This window comes from Mobula birostris, chromosome 30 (genome assembly GCF_030028105.1).
Source record: "Mobula birostris isolate sMobBir1 chromosome 30, sMobBir1.hap1, whole genome shotgun sequence".
Classification (NCBI taxonomy): Eukaryota; Metazoa; Chordata; class Chondrichthyes; order Myliobatiformes; family Myliobatidae; genus Mobula; species Mobula birostris.
This window is the reverse complement of record NC_092399.1, coordinates 6,428,398-6,450,148: the sequence shown is the minus strand read 5'-3', so window position 1 is coordinate 6,450,148 and position 21,751 is coordinate 6,428,398. Positions and strand designations below refer to the sequence as shown.

At 41.7% G+C, this 21,751-nt stretch overlaps 1 protein-coding gene across 4 annotated transcripts in view; it reads left to right on the top strand.

The window, feature by feature from the left end:
* Positions 1–21,751, top strand: part of rps6ka1 (ribosomal protein S6 kinase a, polypeptide 1) — a 172,947-nt gene that overhangs the window by 82,250 nt on the left and 68,946 nt on the right. Inside the window, exon 1 of one of the 4 annotated variants that reach the window (XM_072247337.1) lies at positions 10,850–11,077. The exons of the other annotated variants lie outside the window; for them this stretch is intronic. Coding sequence (XP_072103438.1) covers positions 10,970–11,077 — 108 coding nt within the window. The 5' untranslated portion in view covers positions 10,850–10,969. Of the gene's footprint in view, positions 1–10,849; positions 11,078–21,751 lie in introns of those variants that run through there. 4 annotated transcript variants of the gene reach the window in all.

The following is a 21,751-nucleotide window of genomic DNA, read 5'->3' as shown; positions in this document are numbered from 1 at the left end:
CGACATTGGACAGAAATCAGTTTCATTGTTTATGGATTTTTATTGTTTTTCTGTGTTTGACTCATAATCTTCCATCAGAGCTTTGAATGTATTACTGATGGTTTGACTGTTCCTGTTTTAAAATGAGATCTTGCTTTGTACTTCAGTGGTAACAGAGAAACGTGATGGAGATACTGTTATGGTGTTATTTATTTTTATGTCATGTAATTATGATATTTGCATGCAATAGGTTTAAATCAAGGAGATGAATCTTAAACTGTTCCTTGAACTTCAGCTGCATATTTGATTGACTTAATGGAATATTAGTTAAGTTTTGACATCTCTAAGCACGTTTGGATGTTGTTTGCTGTTTCTTCTAACCAGGATGAAATTTAGCCTGATTAATATTATGCTGCATACTTTAACTTTTACCTCTTTCAGTACCATAGGCTACAAAATTAATTTTTATAATTATAAAATTACTTTTTTATTAGATTCCATCTTCTTCAGCCTTTTACCTGTCTCACCCACTTGGTTTCATCTATCATCTTCTAGCTGGTGTCCTTTGCCTTCCCCCAACCTTTTATTCTGGTGTCTACCTCCCTCCTTCCAGGTCCTAACGAAGGGTCTCGCCCGAAATGTCATCTGTGTATTTATTTCCATTGATGCTGCCTGACCTGCTGAGTTCTTCTGGCATTTTGTGTCTGTTGCTTTGGATTTCCAACATCTGCAGACTCTCTCATGTTTATAAAATTATTTGTTTTATATTATTATTTTCAATTTAAGTTATTTGGTGTGAATAGAGCAAGGAGGTATTATGACAAGTGGGATTATCTGGAGTTCATTTTCAGTTGTGTTAATGACATAATCAAAAGAAGGAACTGAGACAAAAGTCTGACTAATGAATAGAGAGCTGAGATGAATTGAAAGTAGTGAAATGGCTGGCCTTAAATGAGGTAATTTAGAAACAAGATGGATTTGCCTCGAAGTTTTTTAAACTGAGGTTGATTGTTATTGATTGAAGGTTCAAGATTGTATAAGAGAAATTCCTAACCTTTTAGCCAACTAATCTGTTCCAGATAGTGACTGTGACTGCCTTTGTGCTTGGGGATTAGATGTGGCAAACTTTAAATGTGTCCTGGAAAGTTTTCTGAAGTAATAGCGCTGCACTCAACTTCCTGTTAAAGAATGAGTTTGGACAAGTGTTTGATATGTTAGTGAGGGAGCACTTCAGAACAAGTAACCATTATTTATTTCAAGAAAGTCATGGAAAAAGATAGTACTGGTACTAAATTTGCGAATGGCTAATTTGAAAGCATTGGACAGTACCTCTGTATAGTTGATTGCAGACATCCCACCCTGCAAAAACTCATTTCAGGGAGGTAGCACCATCAATTTGCGGGAGACTCCTGGAACTTCTGGGAGAGGTGGGATGTCTGCAATAGAGTAGCTCCTTAGCAGCTAGCCAGCTAGTTTAAATAACGTTAGCTATGCTAATGAACGAATGACACCTGTTAAACTCACCTCAACATGTCTTTTACAGTCTTAATCCACCATGGGCAATAGAAAAGTCACTGTTGCAAACAGTGTAGCGAGCAACACTGTCATTATTTTTGACCCCTATTAGGCAGGGGTACACTTTAGTGTCGTCTGGGGTGACGTACATTTTATATTTTCTTGTTTTGGAACACTCTACCACTCTTGACTTTTTTTGGAACTCTCTCGCTCTCTCTCGGGCGCGCGCGCTCTCGCTTGTGGTCGCTCTCACTCGCGCTCACTCTCTCGTGCTTGCTTTCTTGCTCTTGTTCTCTCTCTCTCCCTCGCGCGTGCTCTCTCTCGCTTTCTTGCTCTTGCTCTCGCTCTCTCTCTCGTGGTTGCTCTCACTCGTGCTCACTCTCTTGCGCTTGCTTTCTTGCTCTTGCGCTTGCTCTCTCTTGCGTGCTCTCTCACGCTCGCTCTCAAAAAAATCTATTTCCGGGACATTGTATCTAATTTGCGGGCATCAGGGAGCCACTATTAATATGTGGGAGACTCCCGGAACTTCCGGGAGAGGTGGGATGTCTGTGATTGAGAAAGGCTGTCTGCAGATATAGGGATGTTTGGCTTCTGAAAGTGAGATAGAAGGAGTATGGAACCAGTGTTTTCCTTTCAGAGTGCAGGGCAAATTGGGAAGATTAGAAAATCTTGACTGAATCAAGGAACACACACAGAATGCTGGAAGATCTCAACAGGTCAGGCAACATCTATGGAAATGAATAGCTAGTTTACGTTTTGAGCCGAGACCCTTCTTCAGGACTGAGAGTGAAGGGGGGAAAATGCCAGAATAAAGAGGTGAGTGTTGTGTTCTTTATATGTACCGTGGGTTACAAAGAACAAACCATATTCTGGAAGAATTAAAACTGGAACTTTTAATTGCAACAGCAAACAGCAACCACATTTTTAACGTACAAGTTTCTAGATCATTTTGTCATTTCTGCCCATGCTCCGAACTCTGTCCAATCGCGTTCTTACACGTGACACATGATATCACCACGTCTTTCTTAAAAAGAAAAACAATTAGCAACATCGATCAGAACAAATACATAATTTAACATGTCTCTATCAGTCTCTCGGGGGGTTTACGAACACGAGTAGACCTTCTAAGTGGTTCACACAGTTCTTGTGGTTCGTTGTTATTTTCATGTGTTGTCTGGTCTGCATCAGTTAACTGAAACTCTGAAGTTGGCTCTTTCTTGAGGTCTTTGAGAAGAAATCACAACTCATTCATTAACTGTGTAATCTCTTTTTTATGCTGAGACTTCATCATTTCAATAACATTTTTCAATTCCTTCACTTGTGCTTTCACTTCTTCAACTAGATCCTGAATCTTGTCACTCTTTGGCTTCAGATCTGTATTGTACTGTACCGGCAAGTTTGGCCTCTGTCCACTGTATTCTGACTCTGTATCACTGTCCAGGACTAAGGCTCTTTTTACCAAATTTAGTCCCTCACAGGCAGACAAGCCCAGTATTGACTGTACATTTTTTGGCACTACCACAAATGAAAGTATGTGCTCAATATTTTTGTGTGATACTTTTGCCACACATGTTCCTTTAACAGGAATGTCTGCACCTGAATACCCAGTCACTTTTATATTTGTCTGATGTAACTTTGGTCTTGGCTTTAATGCATTAAACTCAGATTCTGTAAGAACATTTACTTGTGCTCCAGTATCAAATTTAATCACTTGCAATGGCATAGTCCAGTCATTCTTACTTTGTTTGTTTTCACAAAGCACATCTATATAAAACTCCTCACGTTCATTTTCAAGCACTGCATTTACGTGTTTTATTTCCTTTCTACTTCTGCAACAGCGTGAAAAATGATTACTCTTGCCGCAGGTGTTGCACACTTTCTGATATGCTGGACTCATTTTTTTAGATGATGTTGCCGCCCACAGCGATCACAAAGTTTTTTTTCTTTCAGATGGCGTCTTGCTCTCTGTCGGTTTCATTGTCGCTGCATTATTTTTTCTAATATGTTTGCGCATTAGAGTCCATGCAGCTGTTCTATATAAAAAGGTCTTTAGCCTGTGACATCATGGTCTCAGAAGCTTTGCAGAGTGCCATAGCTTTTTCCAAATTCAAATCTTGTTCTGACAGTTGTTCTCTCAGACCATTATCCAGAATGCCGCAAACAATTCTGTCTTTAATGAGAGAGTCTGTAAGCTCTGCAAACTTGCATCTTTTACTGTGGTTTCTCAGCTCCGTAACAAATTGATCAATCGTTTGACCAGGTCTGTGCCGTCATTTGAAAAAATTGGAGTACTCATACGTCGCATTACATTTTGGTATACAAAATGCGTCAGGTTTGTCGATTATCACTTTTAGATTCATATTATCTCCATTTTCAAAAGTAAAATGGTTATATGCCTCAATTGCATCATCCCCTATTACATGGAGTAGAATTGCAGCTTTTATTTTTTCTGTTTTATTATCTGCTCAGTTCGCTGATAAATAAATTTCAAAGCGCTGTTTAAATCTCTTCCAGTTTTCAGCACGTTTCCAGTCAGCTGAAGCATTGATGGAGGTTGCAAAACTTCCTTTTTTAAAACTGTTAGCAAACAATGAAAAAGTTTGCGCTCTTTTTTTTCTGATTATCTCCGCTTCTCCTGTGTTATCAAAACGTATTATTCTTCCAGACTGACTTCTGACACCATGTTGTGTTCTTTATACGTACCGTGGGTTACTAAAAACAATCCATATTCTGGAAGAATTAAAACTAGAACTTTTATTTACAACAGCAACAGCAACCACGTTTTTAACATACAAGTTTCTGGATCATTCTGTCATTTCTGCGCATGCTCCGAACTCTGTCCAATCACGTTCTTACACGTGACATCACCACAGTGAGGACAGGCGAAAGATGCTAGCTGATATCTTAGACTAAATGGGTGGAAAAGGTCAAGGGCTGGAGAAGAAGGAATCTGAAAGGAGAGGAGAGTGGACCATAGGAGGAAGGGGACCCAGGGGGAAGTAATAAGCAGATGAGAAAGAGATAAAAGGTTAGAATGGGGAATCGAGGAAGAGGGAGGTGAAATTTGTTTACCAGAAGGAAAATCTATATTCATGTCAGTAGTTTGGAGGCTACCCGGATGGAATATAAGGTGTTGCTCCTCCACCTTGAGGGCAACCTCATCTTGGTACCAGTGAATGCCCTGGACCAACATGTCGGAATGGGAATTGGAATTAAAATGTTTGGTCACTAGGAAGTCCTGCTTGTGGTGGATGGTGCAGGGGTGCTTGATGAAGCGGTCCCCCAATTTACAATGGGTCTCACCAAAGTAGAGGAGGCTGCATTGGGAGCACCAGGTGCAATAGACAACCCCAGCAGCTGAAGTGTTGCCTCACCTGGAAGGACATATTGATGTGGGATAGAAGTGTATCGGTTCTGAACATCCGTGGTGAAGATGAGGCAGTCAGGGCCATGGAACTGAAAATTACTGAAGAGACCAAGGGGAATGGAAGTGTTGCGGATGTAGGTGGGAAGGGACTGAACCAATGGGGATAGAATGGAATTGTTACATGACGACATGAGTTCAGTGGGGTAGGAGCAGGCAGAGACAATAGGCCTACCCGGACAGTCTGAGTTTATGGATCTTGGATAGGAGGTAGAAGCAAGCAGTGTGGGGTAAGAGAACTGAGTTTGGTGGCAGTGGATGGGAGTTTCTGGGGTGTGGGGTCTGTTCAGGAAAAGAGGTAAATATCATATATAGGCAGCAGGGATCAACTGAATGCCTTGTATCAGGAATGTAGGGGAAAAAAGGACTGGAAGGCCATGAGGTATCTCTGCAGATATGATGGAGCTTGGGAAGTTGGTAGGATCTTAAATGAATACTTCTTGTCTTTATTTACTAATGAAAATTGGAGCAAACCAGTGAATTCTGGGAGGAAGCAGTGATACCCTGGAGTATTATCAATATGTACTTACCTTTTCTCAACTCATGCAAGTAACAGTGTATGTTTTCATTTAACCTAGGTTGCAACTTATTTACAAAACAAATTTGTTAAAACAGCTGTACCTGCTTCTGGAGTTAACCTGGAATACTTTTGAAAATGTTTACGCACGTGTTCTACATAGTCATTAGCACCGTTGTCTTCTGATGGACACTTGTATTTATGCTACAGTGCAGGGGAAAGATTTTCTCAGAGCTCCTACAAGACCAGTTTGGTTTTATCTCAGAAAAGGAGTGCTAGCATTGGAGAGGGTCCAGAGGAAGTTCACAAGAATGATTTCAGAAACAAAAGGGTTAATACACGAGCGTTTTCTGGCTCTGGATCTGTACTCACAGGAGTTTTGAAGAATGAGGGAGGATCTCACTGAAATCTATCGAATATCACTGGACTGGATGCGGAGAGGATGTTTCCTATAGTGGCTGGGACCAGAGGGCGCATCCTCAGAATAGTGTGATGGCCATTTGGAGAAGAGATGAGAAGGAATTTCTTTAGCCAAAGGGCAGTGAATCTGTGGAATTCATTGCCAAGGATGGATTTTGGAGGCCAAGTCATTGGGTATATTTGAAGTGGAGGCTGATGTGTTCTTGATCAGTCAGGGCGTCAAAGGTTATGTGCAGAAGAAAGGAGGATAGGGTTGAGAGGGTTAAATTAGCCACAGTAGAATGATTGGTGGAGTAGACAATAAGCTGAATGGCCTAATTCTGTTCCTTTGTCTTACTGAGGAGGAGGTAGTGATGTTTTGAAGCACAAATCCCCAGAGCCTGATCAGGTATATTTTAGAATGTGATTGGAAACAAGTGATGAGATTGCTAGGCCCTGGAAGAGGATTGACCAGGGCAGGGCAAAGGATATTGTCCATGTGTGACTTGAGCAAAAACTTTGACAAAATACCACATGGTAAGTTGGTCTGGAAGGTTAGAACAAGTGAATCAAAGGTGAGTTAGCCAATTGTATACAAAATTGGCTTGGTGCTAAAGAGTTGAAGGGCAGAAGCAGGGATAGTTTGTTCAGGCTGGAGGTCTGTGACTGGTGGAGTGCTCAGCTGTGAGTACTGGTTCAGCTATGTTAATGATTTGAATGAAAATGCAGGCGACATAATTAGTAGGTTTGCAGATGACACCAAAAGTAGTGGTGTAATTGATTGTTAAGGAGGGTGTTTAAGAGTACAACAGGGTCTAGAGTAGGGGTTCCCAACCTCGGGTCCATGAAGCTCTTCCTGAATCATTGAGTGTGTGCCTTCCGGCTTCAGTACCTCCTTCCTGATGGTAACAATGAGAACAAGGCATGACCTGGGTGATGGGGATCCTTAATGATGGATGCTGCCTTTTTGAGAAGTCCTGGATGCTATGGAGGCTAGTGTTCATGATGGAGCTGACTAAGTTCACAACTCTTTGCAGCTTTGATCCTGTGCAGTAGCCCTCCGCCACCCCCCCCCCGCCATACCCGATGGTGATGCGGCCAGTTAGAATGCTCTCCACGGTACATCTGTAGAAATTTTCAAGTGTTTTTGGTGACAAACTAAATCTTCTCAGCTAATGAAATATAGCTGCTGTCGTGCCTTCTTTATAGCTCATCGATATGTTGGGTCCAGATTGGATGCACAGAGACAGTGACACTCAGAAATTTGAAATTGCTCACTCTATCCAATTCTCTCTCTATGAGGAGTGGTGTGTATTCCCTCGTCTTACCCTTTCTGAAGTCCACAGTCAGCTCCTCGGTCTTACTGACATTGAGAAAAAGGTTGTTGCTGTGACACCACCCAACCAGCTGATCTATCTCGCTCCTGTATGCCCTTTCATCACCATCTGAAATTCTGCCAACAGTAGTTATATTATCAACAAATTTATGCCTAGCCACACGGTCGTGGGTGTCGAGCGAGTAGAGCACTGGGCTAAGTACACACCCGAGGTGCGCCAGTGTTGATTGTCAGTGAGGTGGAGGTGTTGTTTCCAATCTGCACAGATTGTGGTCTACCGGTTAAGAAGTGGAGGATCCAGTTGCAGGGGGAGGTACAGAGACCCGGGTTCTGGAGCCTTTCGGTAAGAACTGTAGGAATGTTTGTATTAAATGCAGAGCTGTAGTCAAGAAGCAGCATCCTGACATGAATATTTGTATTGTCCAGGTGATCCAAGACCACGTAAAGAGCCAATGAGGCCTCACCATTGCTTTATAAAGCCTCAACGTTACATTCTTGCTTTTATATTCTCGTCCTCTTGAAATGAATGCTAACATCAATATGCAGTGGGATGTGTAGGCAGGTGGGATTAGAGTAAATGGGAATGATGGTCGGCAGTGATGTGGTGGTCTGATGGACCAGTTTCAATGCTGAATAGCTCTGACCTTCTGTTTTGAGATCCTTTTCACTCTGTAGCAAATGCTCTGAGCTTTAAGTTTAAAAGAAGACTAAATTTCCTTTTATATGGTATTTTAAATTTTGTCCCCCTGATTTACAAACCATGTGTTGATGGCAACTTACTGCCCTTTGCGCTGTTGGCATTTAGGGCACCAATGAAGATCCTACATGTAGCTCCCTGGTAAGCCTCAGGCTCACTCAACTCCCATTCGTCTAGGAGGAGCAGCCTTCGGCCCCACCAAACTGGGTAATCAAGTTTGTGTGGATGCTGTGTGATGTACCCCACCCCACCCAAATAACAGACAATACACCATATCCAATTAAATGATTACAATTTATAGATCTTACTGGAACTATGTAATTAATAGAGATAAAATATAAAAAGAAAATAAAAGGCGCCAAACTTATCAAAGTTCAACCACTTCATGCACAACAGTTGGAGCTCAATTAACGGAGTTTTCCTTTCACCATTCGATCCCCTCCGACCCGCCACCTGGGACCAACCACAGTGGATGACCAGACACTCCAAACAAGTCTGTCTTCGTCTCCTCTCCTCGCCGAAGACCCTGAGCCTCGGGCTCCCGCTCAAGGTCGGTCCCGCCGCCCAGGGTCACAGCATCCCGTCTCCTCTCTCTGTCCCCATCGCGCCTTCTCCCCCAAAGCCCGTGAAACAATAGCTTGCAGACACACAAGAAAGAATTGGTTAGCAAATGAATGCAATGCTGTTATCAGTAATATAACCCAAACAAGCGCAGAGAGAGAGAGAGAGAGAACTCCTTACATCGCAGTTATTATTACAGAAAAGCCATTTTATTCTAACATAACAAAGAAGCCATTTTGATTAGCCTCAGCAGTAACATGAAAGAAGACATCTCTGTCTGTCCATACCGTTGCACACAGATGTAGAAGGATTCTTCATTGCTGTTTCCATTAACAATTTTATTTTACCAGTCAGGGTTGTTGGCCCTCAGCTGCACCCCCAATCCAGGAGGACCGGTGGACCTCTGTCAGTCTTTGACCTGTTTGGTATGGGTGACCCTACCAAGAGCCAGAACATAAAGCCCTGACTCCAGACAAGGTGCTGGTCCTCTGGGGGGTGGGGGTGATGACAACGTAGGATTGTTAATCTTGGTATGTTAGTTTGCAAACTAGCTGATGCTCAAGTTAGAAAAAAATTACAGAAATTGGGTTGTGGTTTCTGCAACTGATTGTTTATGAGACATTGCTTACCACAGGATTGGCTGATACAGTTGCTATTGGTTCAAAGTCACAAGGAAATAAAATGAAAAATGCTTTACTTAACATCTCTTAAAAACCTGTGATGCAATTGTTTTGTTTGAAGGACCCCCCGCCCCACCAGAGTGATGAGCCTTGTTATTGGGTTTGAGATGAGAAGGGAAGAATTTTTTTTTTTAAAAAGACATTGACACGGTGTTGGAAATAGTTACTATTACGCGGCACTTGAAATTCTGGAGGTTATTTTGTGCATTGCCAGTTTCAAATATTTAAGTAGCAAATATGCGGAAGGTATTTTTGGGTTACCTGCAGTATGTAGTTAAAGTATGTACAGGTTTTTCTGTCTTTATCGTGGTATTGCATTGTACTGCTGCCACAAAGTTAACAAATTTTACAACATATGCCAGTGATATCAAATCAGATTCTGATTTTATATACAACCTTGAGATTTGTCCCCTTATAGTTGGTGACAAAGCAAAGAAACCCTATAGAACCCGTTTTTACAAAAAAAAAGACAGTCAAACACCCAATATGCAAGGATAAAACAGATCGTGCAAACAACTGATGTTCAGGACAGAGTAATGCCAAGTAATATAAAATTGCAATTTTTATTTCACATGAAGCTAATTCTAATCTTGGTAAAATATACATCCAGAAACTCTGGTTAAATCTGTACTTTTACGTTGCTTTTGCCTCTGCTGAGAGATTCAACCTGGCTTGAAAACCAACATCTTTTGACAATATCATGTATTGTGGTGATATGATGGCTGGTTCTTCGCTTGCGAAGATCAGGAGGGAAAAAGAGCCTTCGGGAGTGACAGCACGGTTGTTGGTGACTGTAGAGGTACCCCTTCTCCATCGCTGTAGGACTTTTTTTTGTCTTCCCACCTGCACTGCGAGGGTTTATAATGAGGATCAGTGCGCGCGGACTAATTCAACTCTGTAGGCTGGAGGATGTTCCACAACGGCACAGTGAGCTGCGGTGACCACGGTGACCGCAAGGCTGTAGGTTGAGTATCGTGGGAGCAGTTATAGGACCGCTGATGCCAGACAGATAACCTCTGAAGAGTATTGATAATGACTGGGGTCACCTATCTTGTAAAGACACTGCCCAGAAGAAGGCAATGGTGAACCACTTCTGTGGAAAAATTTGCCAGGGACTATCCTGGTCTTAAGACCATGATTGCTCACATATATGACACAGCACATATTGACGATGAAAACTATTAAGCACTGCAACAAACAAGTTTAGAATGGGCATATGAAACTTTGAGATCAGTGACTTGTACTTGGAATAATCCTGATAGTGGAATGTCAATGGAGAATTATAATTTTTACTCCAAACAAACTTGCTAGTTGTTTGAAACAGAGATGAAGGAAATACTTGGAACATCAAATATTGTAATCATGATGGCTCGCAGCAAAGACTTATTAAAAAGATGGAGAGGTTCTGATTACCTTTAGAATTGAAGAACAAAGGTTAAAAAGAAAATCTTCCTGTTTTGCTTTTATGCAGCTGCTGTAAGGATGTTGTATAAATAGGAAGCCTGCGGTCTTTATTTCTGTTGCAAATACTCAGGTGTTCAATTTCTTTTAGGGTAGCAGCAAGTTATCTTGTGCATTTGCTCTTCACTGATGACTGTAAAAGGCTTTGTGCATGTTGTAAAATGTGCAAATTCAGTGCAGTTTAAAATCTGCTTTCTGCCTGGCCAATAGACTCTCTTGAATCTGTGATGTTATCTGAATCTGGGGTTGCTGTACAGACTGTTTCCTTCCTGTGCCAAGAGATAGTTAGATGTTTCATTTCAATTTCTCCTGAAGCTGTAACATCTTTTAAGTTCTTTATGCGTGTGTGTTTTTGTGTGTCTATTATGCTGTTTGTCCCGATGGGCTAAATGGCAAAATTATGGAAAAGGAACCAAAAAGGTTCAGTCTCTTCAAAATCTTTTTAATTAATCGGCGCAAGAAGGGCCGGCATGGGATGTGCAAAGGTGACTCATCGAGCTGTGCTCAGGTACTTGTGTGAGTATTTGTGAATTGATTACAATTGATTAAATTCAATGCAAAGTTTGATGTTGCGGTGTTCAGTGAGCTTGTCCATTAGCTTGCAGACGTTTTCTCACCAGTCGATGAAATGTCTGCAAGCTAATTGCCAAGCTTGGCGAGCACTGCAACCTCAGACGCCTCAACCCGAGCTACCAACATTCACCACTGTCCTAGGTGCAAAGTTATTAGAGTGGAGTGTTTCACAGATGTGAATGCAAAGTGGTTTTTACTTTTTGGAATGGTACAGGCACACTGTATCTGCTGATGTTGAAGAACCAGGAAAGTTGCGCTTGAAGCTCTATTTATTGCTTATTTATTTATTTATTATTATTTATTTTTGTATTTGTATTTATTGATTAGTTATCTTCTGCACTCTTGTTAAAAGCTCAAGTTGGGTGGTCTTTCATTGATTCTGTTACGGTTATTATTTGAAAAATTTACTGAGTATGCCCATAAGAAAATGAACCTCAGGGTTGTGTATGGTGACATATACATACTTTGATAATAAATCTACTTCGAACTTTTGCACTTCGAAGGTGAGAGAGTTGTGCCAAAGACACTGAAAGATAGCATGCAGAATTACATATCCTCAACTTGCTGATTTGTCGTTGCTCAATATCATACGGAGCGGGTCGCACAACATCTGCAGCAAAGTTAAGCCTTTGCCATTTTGATCTATTCGAAAGGATAGGTAAAATATCTCAAAATAAGTGAAAATACTGCAGGACGAGCAACATCCCTGGAGAGAGAAGCAGAATTAATGCTTCAAGTCAAAACTAGGAAAGAGAGAAAATGGTTAGTTTTAAAATAGAGAGGGAGGAGGAAAGGTTAATAGGTCAAAGGGATATCTTGTAAGGGTGTGATTACCCATAAGTGAATATTTGTCCTGGATGTTGCAATGTGCTGACAGAAGATGAAGATAAAATTGCCTGTCTCCCAGTTAGATTCTGTAATATATTTCTCTAAGAACAATCACTGATGGACTCCACAAATTCACCTTCCATGGTACCTCACTGGGTTGGGGGTGGGTGGGGGGAGAAAATTGCAAATGAAAAGAGCAGATGAATAGCAGAAACTATTGACCAATTAGCTTACATCTGTTACTGGCAAGTTGCTGGGAGGCCATAATCAAAAAATAAATTGTTATTTGGAGAACCTAATGGAAAGCAAACCAAATCAATATTGTTTTAAGAAACAAAAGTAATCTGTCAATAATCCCTAAAGAATTCTTTGAAGATACAAGAAACATGGTAAATAGAGGTGAACCTATAGATATAGTGTAAATTTGGATTTTGAGAAGGCATATAAATTGCCACCAAAAGCAAAGCACATATAGCATTGGAGTTGAGTGGAGGAATGTTTAATCATGGATTGAAGACCGATTTTCACACGTATTACATAGGGTAGGTGTAAATGGATCTTTTTTTTGATTGGAAAGATGGTAACAAGTGTAATGCCCCAAGGGTCAGTTTGTTCATATGACGTGGGCGATCATGGTCTTCCCATGACCATGATTGTTCTGGGCAAATTTTGCCACAGAAGTGGTTTGCCATTGCCGCCTTCTGGGCAGTGTCTTTACAAGATGGGTGACCCCAGTCATTATCAATACTCTTCAGAGATTGTCTGGTCGCTTAACCAGGACTTGTGACATGCACCAGCTGCTCCCATGGCTTCATGTGACCTTGATCGGGGGTTGCTACACCTTCCCCAAGGGTGGCCTGCAGGCTGATGGAGGGAAGAAGCACTTTCTGCCTCCTTTGGTAGAGACACATCGCCACTCAGCCACCTGGAAGGATCGGTACTTGGCCAATTATTTATTATCTGTATTAATGATCTCAAAGTAGGTAGAATGCAACTATTCATGTTTATTGATGATACAAAGATAGATGGCAAGGTAGATTGCAAAGAGAATGTCTAGACTCGGCAGCAGGATTATTGATAGGATGAATGAATACTTCGGCAAATGGAAATCAATGAAGAAAGCTGATGTAATGCACCCCAGCAAGAGAAACGATAGCGTAGTGGTTAGCACAACGCTTTATAGTACCAGCGACCAGGGTTCAATTCCTATCGCTGTCTTAAGGAGTTTGTGCGTTCTCCCTGACCCCATGTGTGTTTCCTCTGGGTGCTCCGGTTTCCTCCCACAGTCCAAAAACAAAACGGTTGGTGGGTTAATTGGTCATTGCAAATAGTCTCGTGATTAGGCTAAGGTTAAATCAGGGGATTGCTAGGCAGCACAGCTCAAAGGGCCGAAAGGCCTACTCCGAGCTACATCTCAATAAATAAATAAATAAACCAAAAGGGAGACATTAATCTAAGTACAGAGAGACTGAAGTACAGAGGTGATCTGGATGTTGTGTATAACATATACAAATTAGCATGCAGACATATTAAAAATTAAAAAAGCTAAATTACGTATAGGCTTCTATTTGCAGGGCGATGGAGTTTTAAAATAAATGATTGTTACAGTTGTGCAGGTTATAGGTGAGAGTTGGAATCATGCATACAATTTTAATGTTTAGTTATCAGTACGGTACCATAGGCCCTTCTGGTCCTTTGAGTCACACTGCCCCAGTAACCCCGACAAACCCGATTAACCCTAGCCCAAACATGGGACAATTTACAATGACTGGTTAACCTGTCCGGTACATCTGTGGACTGTGGGAGGAAACCAGAGCACCCGGAGAAAACCCACACATTCCACGGGGAGGACGTAGAGTGTTTCCTCTGCTCCAGAGAGGTGTGGTCGGAATGGGCCGCGCCTCCAAGCTCTCCGGCACCATAGCAGGCCGCGGGTCTCCGGGAACGTGGTGGGCCTTGGACCAAGGCCTCACTGGTCGGGTCCAGGTGCGGTCCGGAGTTGAAGAAGCAATTCTGGCGCGGTGATCTCCAGCTGGGTCAGTAGCTTCGCCAGGGTGTTGTTGATCTTGCTAGATGTAGCAGATTGGAGGTTTAGAAAGGTGTCTTGGTTATAGGATAGTGTAGAGGGCAGTTTGCTTGGGAGAGCACGCACTGAGTCATCAGATACTGGCGCCATCTTGAAAGTAAAAAAATAACTCTAAATTATGTAAGGGTGTTGGAATTGAGCTCTGGAACACCACGAGCTGCGATCGTGTCAGGCTAACTGCTACGCACCGTGGCACCCAGTTTTGTTCCAACCGTGTAAAAAAGGATATGCTAACCTTGGAGGCTATCAGAAAAGCATTCACTTGGATAACAATGGGGATGGCCATGCCACTGTCTCACAAACGATGAAAGAAAAATAAGACCTGTAGTTTGAGTTTAGAAAGTTAAGGGTTTTTTTCTAAAGCACAAGATCCTAACATGACATGATATGATAGATGTTGAAATATTTTCCCTAATGAAAGAGTCTCAAATGGTGAAATTAAGGGAATGGTCATGGAAAGCTAAGGAATTTTTCTCAGGTAATGGTAAGTCATTAGAATTCTCAGTCCTATGGGTTTTTGAGGCCAGATCACTGGAATTACTGAAAGAAGGAATAAATATTTTTTTGAAATATTGTGGGTAAGATGAAACTGACATAGAAAAGGAGTTGGGGACTGGGACAGATCAGCCATGATCATATTGATAGCTGGGCAGCCTTGAGGTGGCAGGTTGCCGATTCCTGTTCCTATTTTCTTCTGTTCTTAAGTCTTAGCTTGGTTTACTGTTGTAACTTTTGGTGTAGTTTCTGTAACCAAGTTATATATTTATGCCTTCCCAGTTCGATTTATTCAGTAAAGTTGCTTTAGATATCTGAAACTAAAATATTATTTTTACTGTTCTCTGAAGGCCCACTAACCCTTCCCTCCTACAAAACCTCCCATTGACTCATTACGCAATGCTAGAACCAAAATATCATGTTCCCTTATTGCTTACTCATTTAAAAAAAAAAGGAATCTGTTGTCCCCTCCTTTCATGAATCTTCATTATCCATGCTATCATTCCTTACTAGGTTTGCTTGGTCTACTTTTATAGCTGCTAAACTTATTAGATGCCCCTCCAATTCCATGCTTTATTCTAAGTTTTATTCATTTATTTAGCGATGCCGTACAGAGCATGTCCTTCTGTCCCCGACAGCCTTGATTTTAACTCTAGCCTAATCACGGGACAATTTACATTGACCAATTAACCCACGTAGTATGTCTTTGGACTGCGAGAGGAAACCAGAGGACCAGGGGAAACTCTCACATTCTGTGGGGAGGACAGACTCCTTACAGAGGATGCAGGAATTGAACTTTGAACTCTGATGTCCCAAGCTGTAATAACATTGCGCTAACGGCTACGTGACAATGTATGTATTTTGCCCGGTGGGTATACTGGGTAGGTAGCCACTTTTACTTTACAGATGATTCTTCCTCCCATACTAACTGAGCTAATCCAAAGGTTCCCACGTTTTTTTAATGCTGTGGACCCCTACCATTAACCAAGAAGCCTGTGGACCCCGGGTTGGGAACCCCTGAATCCATTTACATTGTCTCTTATTCCTCTGTCCCTTGGTTCTTTACCTCGCTCCCTTCAATCTTAGGTTACACTATTTGACTAGTTAGTTTTGCATTCTTCTTCCCACTGGGTAAAAAGAAGCATTTCTTCTGACTTTCATTTGGGTTTATGGTGACAAATATAAATGAACAGGGCGATCTTTGTTTATAGAGAGTGGTGGATGCATGGCAGATAAATTAGGGGTGTTTAAGAAACTCGTAGGCATATTTGTGATAGAAAAATGGAGGGCTATGTTGGAGGGAAGGGATAGATTAATCTTGAAAAAATTGGCATAACATCGTGGGCTGATGGGACTGTGCTGTGCTTTGATGTTCTATCTTCTAATCTAATAATCTCCATGAAGAGTTACATTTGGGCTCACTGGGGAAGTTATTCTGATCCATGGACTGCTGAAGGTAAAACCTATAATATTCAAGATTCCTCAGTAGAAAGTAGGAAAAGCAGTTTCCTGGTTTATCCTCGTAATTGAACAAAATGACCTCTTTAGTCAGCAGTCCAGATGCTCTGTAACTTCTGATTAAAAAAAATGTGACTTTCTGCCTGTGATTAAAATCTTCTTTCATTTGTGTGTTCATTTTATTTGCATACTCGTCTATCCCCAATCACTAAGTTCACAAGTTTTGCTCTGAGAAGGGTTGTGAGATTTGCTGACCACCTTGTGAAACACCATTTCCTCAGCAAAGGCCGTTTTGAACTTCTGGTCCACTCCCACTTGTATTTTCCATTCCACTCCCACTTGGATCAGTGCCTTTGGCTGGTGAAGTTACTCGGAAGGTTGGCCTTCAGCCCTATTAATTTGCCCTGTGGCTCTTCCTGATGATGGAAGTTGTTTCATGTTCCTTTATCCCCTTGATTGCCTATCATTACTGAAATGCTTTCCATGTCTTCTATTGTGAACCTTAATCTAAATAACTATTTAGAATCTTTGCCAACGTTATAATTCCCATTGTCTAGTTTTGATTTAGCAAGAAGCAGGATATTCCATTTCCTCTGGGAGGAAGAGCATTAATGACCCTTCAAATCTGGTCCAGCATTCAATAAGATTATGGCTTGTCTGGTTTTAGCTCTGTCACCATGTTTCTGCTCTCATCCAAAGCCCTTTTTACTCCCTTGTAGTTCAAATTTCTGTTGGCTTCTGCCTTGACTCCACCTCCACACTTCTTTGCATTAAGACTTCCAAAGAGGCGCTACCCACTGAATGGGTGGACTATATCTTCTTAAGAAACATTTATTTTATTTACTCTTTTTGAACACTTGAAAGTCAGGTGTTCATCCCTGGGCGTCTGCATCTTGGAGGATCTGTCCTGGCCCCAACACGTTGAGGCAGTCATGAAAAAGGTATGTCAGCAACTGTACATCATTGGGAGTTTGAGGAGATTTGTTTGCCACCAAAGACTGTGGCAAATTTTTACAAAGGTACTGTGGAGAGTGTTCTGACTGGTTACATCACCATCTGGTATGGAGGCTCCAATGTGCAGGCTTTGAAAGAGGCTGTGGATACAGCCAAACCGTCTCCCTCATGGGCAAAACGTTCCCCAGTGCTGAGGACATCTTCAAAAGGCAGTGCCTCAAGAAGGTGGCATTTACCATGAAGTACCCTCGCCATCCAGGACATGATCTCTTCTCATTACTTCCATCAGAGAAGACCCATACTCATCATTTCAGGAACAGCTTGTTCTAGTTTACAATGAGTTGTAAAGAGGTCCTGATCAATTAGTGAGATGGACTGAAGAATGGCAAATGGATTTCAATTTAGATAAGTTTGTATTTTGGACCCTCATGCCAGGGTAGTACTTATACATTGAGTCTCAAGGCACTAACAGCTATTCAAAGTTTTCAAAAAGTTCAAAACGTGTATTGTGGTATAAGTGTTGTGGAACGGGGGGCCTAGCAGTATTAGTGCACACCCACACAAGTATACATGGTGGTGAAGAAGTTTAGATTAGATTAGATTAGATTATGAGGACACACAGTCCTCTTTTATTGTCATTTAGTAATGCATGCATTAAGAAATGATACAATGTTTTTTTAGAATGATATCACAGAAACACATGACAAACCAAGACTGAAAAACTGACAAAGCCGCATAATTGTAACATATAGTTTACAACAGTGCAAAGCAATACCATAATTTGATAAGAACAGACCATGGGCACGGTAAAGTCTCAAAAGTCTCTTGAAAGTCCCATCATCTCACGCAGATGGTAAACCTCCAGCATCGCAAACTTGCCGATGCAGCATCCCGGAAGCATCCGACCACAGTCTGACTCCGAGTCCGTCTGAAAACTCCGAGCCTCCGACTAGCTCTCTGACACCGAGCACCATCTCTGCTGAGCGCTTTGACCCTGGCCCCGGCAATAGGCAAGGCCGAGGATTTAGGGCATTCCCCTCCGGAGGTTCTCGATCACACAGTAGCAGCAGCAGCGAAGCAGGCATTTCAGAAGTTACTCCAGGTGTTCCTCCGTGCTTCTCACATCTGTCTCTATCAAATCAGGATTGTGCACGGCATCCTACTTCACAGATACGATATCTGTGTTTAATATGCTGGCCCCCATCAGTCAGGACATAATTTTTAGGGGTAGGGAGATGAAGTTGGAGTTCTTTAAGTCACTGGTGAGTCTGCATTTGAGGATCAACCTGTTATAGGAAAGGCCCCATTATCAAGCTGAATAAGGTTCATGAGACTTTCGAGGGTGCTGCCTGGACTGGAGGCCCTCCGTTGTAGCAAGTGGTTCGCCATGCTGGATCTTCACTCTCTGGAAGGAGAGGTGACCTCATGGAAGTTCATAAAAATCATGAGGGGTATGCACAAGGTCGATGGTCATGAAATACAAAGTGCTGGGGTCACTCAGCAGATCAGGCCGTATTTGTGGAAGGGAATAAATAGTTAGATCTGTCATCGGAAGCTGCCTTCCTCTCCAATCCTAATGAAAGATCCCTGATGAACCCTCCCATTTTTGTTCCCTTTTATCCTTCCACAGTGTCAAATATTCCTGAAAGTTCAGTTCCCGGACTTGGTTACCTTGTAGGAACGTCTCTGTGATGACTGTTACATCCAACTTATTTATTCCTATTTGTGCTGTTAACTCATCCATCTTGTATTGAATGATGCATGCACAAAGATAAGATCCTTTTATCTTTTTTCTTATCATTTTTCCTTTCTCTGTCTCTATAGCCCCTGCACTCTCTGCAGGTATGCTCGATCTCTTTCTTGTGCACTCTGCTTTTTTGTTAATTCCTGTTTTCTTTCATTATTGCCATTCTGTGCTTGTGACCTCTGCTGGTAAGGGGGTTTGAGTATTAACTCGTTGATATACAAGAGGCAGGGTTCAATTCTTAACGATATACGATGTAAAATGCTGAGTTTGAGTCTTCGGAGTTACTATTATATGGCTTTACTCTTGGATAAGTTAATGGTAAGTACATAGTTACATAAAACTCCATTGATTTGTAATCACTTTGTTCAGAAATCCCAATAGATCAGCATTTGGCACACCAGCCCTAGTTTCAGCAGACCCCCCCTCCCCCATGTTCACTGGGACCAGGGATGCATCTGTTCTCTTTAGACTTGCTGGATTCACTGGAATCTTTATGCCATTGTTTAAGGTTTATTGATTATGAAATTGTCTAACATCCAGAAAGAAGTGAATTAAAGGTTTGTTGGGCTATAGATAGGAGTGGCATTAAGGTGTCTGAAAACTCTGCCTGCCTGACAGTGCCAGATTAGACCATAAGACATAGGAGCAGAGTTAGGCCATTCAGTCCATTTAGTCTGCTCTGCCGTTTCATCATGGCTGCATTATTATCCCCCTCAACCGCATTCTCCTGCCTTCTCCCTGTAACATTTGATGCCCTGGCCGGTCAAGGATCGATCAATCTCCACCTTGAATATACCCAGTGACATGACCTGCACAGCTGTCTGTGGCAATGAATTCCACAGATTCGCCACCTTCTGGCTAAAGACATTCCTTCTCATCTCTGTTCTAAAGGGATGTTCTTCTATACCGAGACTGTGCACTCTGGTACTAGTCTCCCCACCCCAGGAAACATCCTCTCCACATCCACTCTGTCTAGGCCTGTCAATATTCAATAGGTTTCAGTGAGATTCCCCCGCTAAACTCCAGTGAATACAGACCTAGAGCCAACAAATTCTCATTTGTAAACACCTTCATTCTCATGATCCTCCTCTGGACCCTGTCCAATGCCAGTGCATCTTTTCTGAGAGAAGTGGCCAAAAACTGCTCATTTTTGGATTACAAACAGTCCTGAGTTAGTCCTGACGAAGAGTCTCGGCCTGAAATGTCGACTGTACCTCTTCCTAGAGATGCTGCCTGGCCTGCTGCGTTCACCAGCAACTTTGATGTGTGTTGCTCATTTTTGGATTTTTTTTTAAACAGGTCTGCTGTTAGTTCATGCATTGTAGGCAAATTCCAGGCTGGTTTCATCTTTTCAACTGACGAACATTTGTATGGGCAACAGTCAAGGTGTTCAGTGAACTCTGTTAAAGTGTGTATGTGGGTTCCTGCATGGAATTGAATCTCATTCAGTTGTACGGTCCTGGTCACTTGGTTATCATCTAAGATCACTCTCTGGTTCTCAAGTTTTAAGGAACCATGAATCGAGCAGAGAACTGCTGGTTGCAGAACTGTACTCAAGCTGTTTTCAGTGAGGTTAAGAGTTTTAAAAAAATATTTGTAGAGTTTGTAATTTAGAATTTATGAATTCCTGATTATTTCACAGTATTCATCTGTGCTGATGTTGAAGCTTTATATGGTACTGGTGAGGCCTCATTTGGTGTTTTGTGCCCCTTATGTACTGACATTGGAGAGAGGGTTCAAAGAGGTTCACAAAAATGATACCGGGATTGAAAGACTTATTGATGAAGAGCGTTCAGTGGCTCTGGACCTGTGCTTACTGGAATTCAGAAGAACGAGGGGGGATCTTGTTGAAATCTATCGAAAGTTGAAAGGTCCTGATAGAGTCGACGTGGAAAGGATGTGTCCCATGGTAGGGAAGTCTAAGACCAGGGGACACAGCCTCAGAATAGAGGGGCATCCTTTTAGAACGGAGATGAGGAGGAATTTCTTTAGCCAGAACTATGAATCTGTGGAATTTGTTGCCTCAGGCAGCTGTGGAGACCAAATCATTGGGTATATTTGAAGCAGAGGTTGATAGGTTCTTAACTAGTCAGGGCGTGAAGGAGTACAAAGGTTGGGGCTGAGAAGGAAATGGATTAGCAGACTCAGTGGGCCAGAGGGCATAATTCTGCTCCTAAACCTTATGGTCTTACTGAAGTTCAAGATGTAGCTTACTGACTGGTGAGTATATTATATTTACTTTAACTGAAGCATTCAACTGTTCCACAGTCCAAGTCAGCTTGGGTGTAATGGTACTTTTGTTTCATTTGTGTTGAACAATCATTGCCACAATGTTCGTCATGATTCCTTCCTCCTCCCCTACCTTTCATCTTCCAACCTTAGCAGATAATTTGCAAGTATCTGATTCGGTGACAATCTGCTACTGTCCAAGGGAAATCAAATGTCCCTTTTCACATTTGACTAACAGAACTTCCAACATAGTTTCACTAAGTCTATAAATAATAAACTGTCATAGTTAAAAAGCCTGTGTTGTAAATCTATACATCAATGTTCAAGGTAAATGTATTATCAAAGGGTCATCATATACAACCCTGAGATACATTTTCTTGCAGGCATACCCAATAAATACAATAAGCGTAATAGAATCAATGAAAGAACGTGTCAGATGGTGGGCAACCAGTATGCAAACGACAAATTACACAAATACAAAAAGAAAGAAAAAGAAGTAATATTAATAATAATAATAAATAGTCAAGAAAGATTGAGAACATGAGCTGAAGAAGCCTTGAAAGTGAGTCCACTGGTTGTGGGACCAGTTCAGTGATGGGGTGAGTGAAGTTATCTGCTCTGGTTCAAGAGCCTGATGGTTGAAAGGGGATATATTTTAAATAAGCAGATTAGGAAGGAAGTGGGACGTTATGGTCTCACTTGCCAGCTATTATTAACATTGATATCATCTGAAGGCACTAAGAGCATTTGTATTCTTGAAATATTGAGCTCTGGAGTAAGGTTATCAGATGTATTTCCTTCCATCTTGTAGT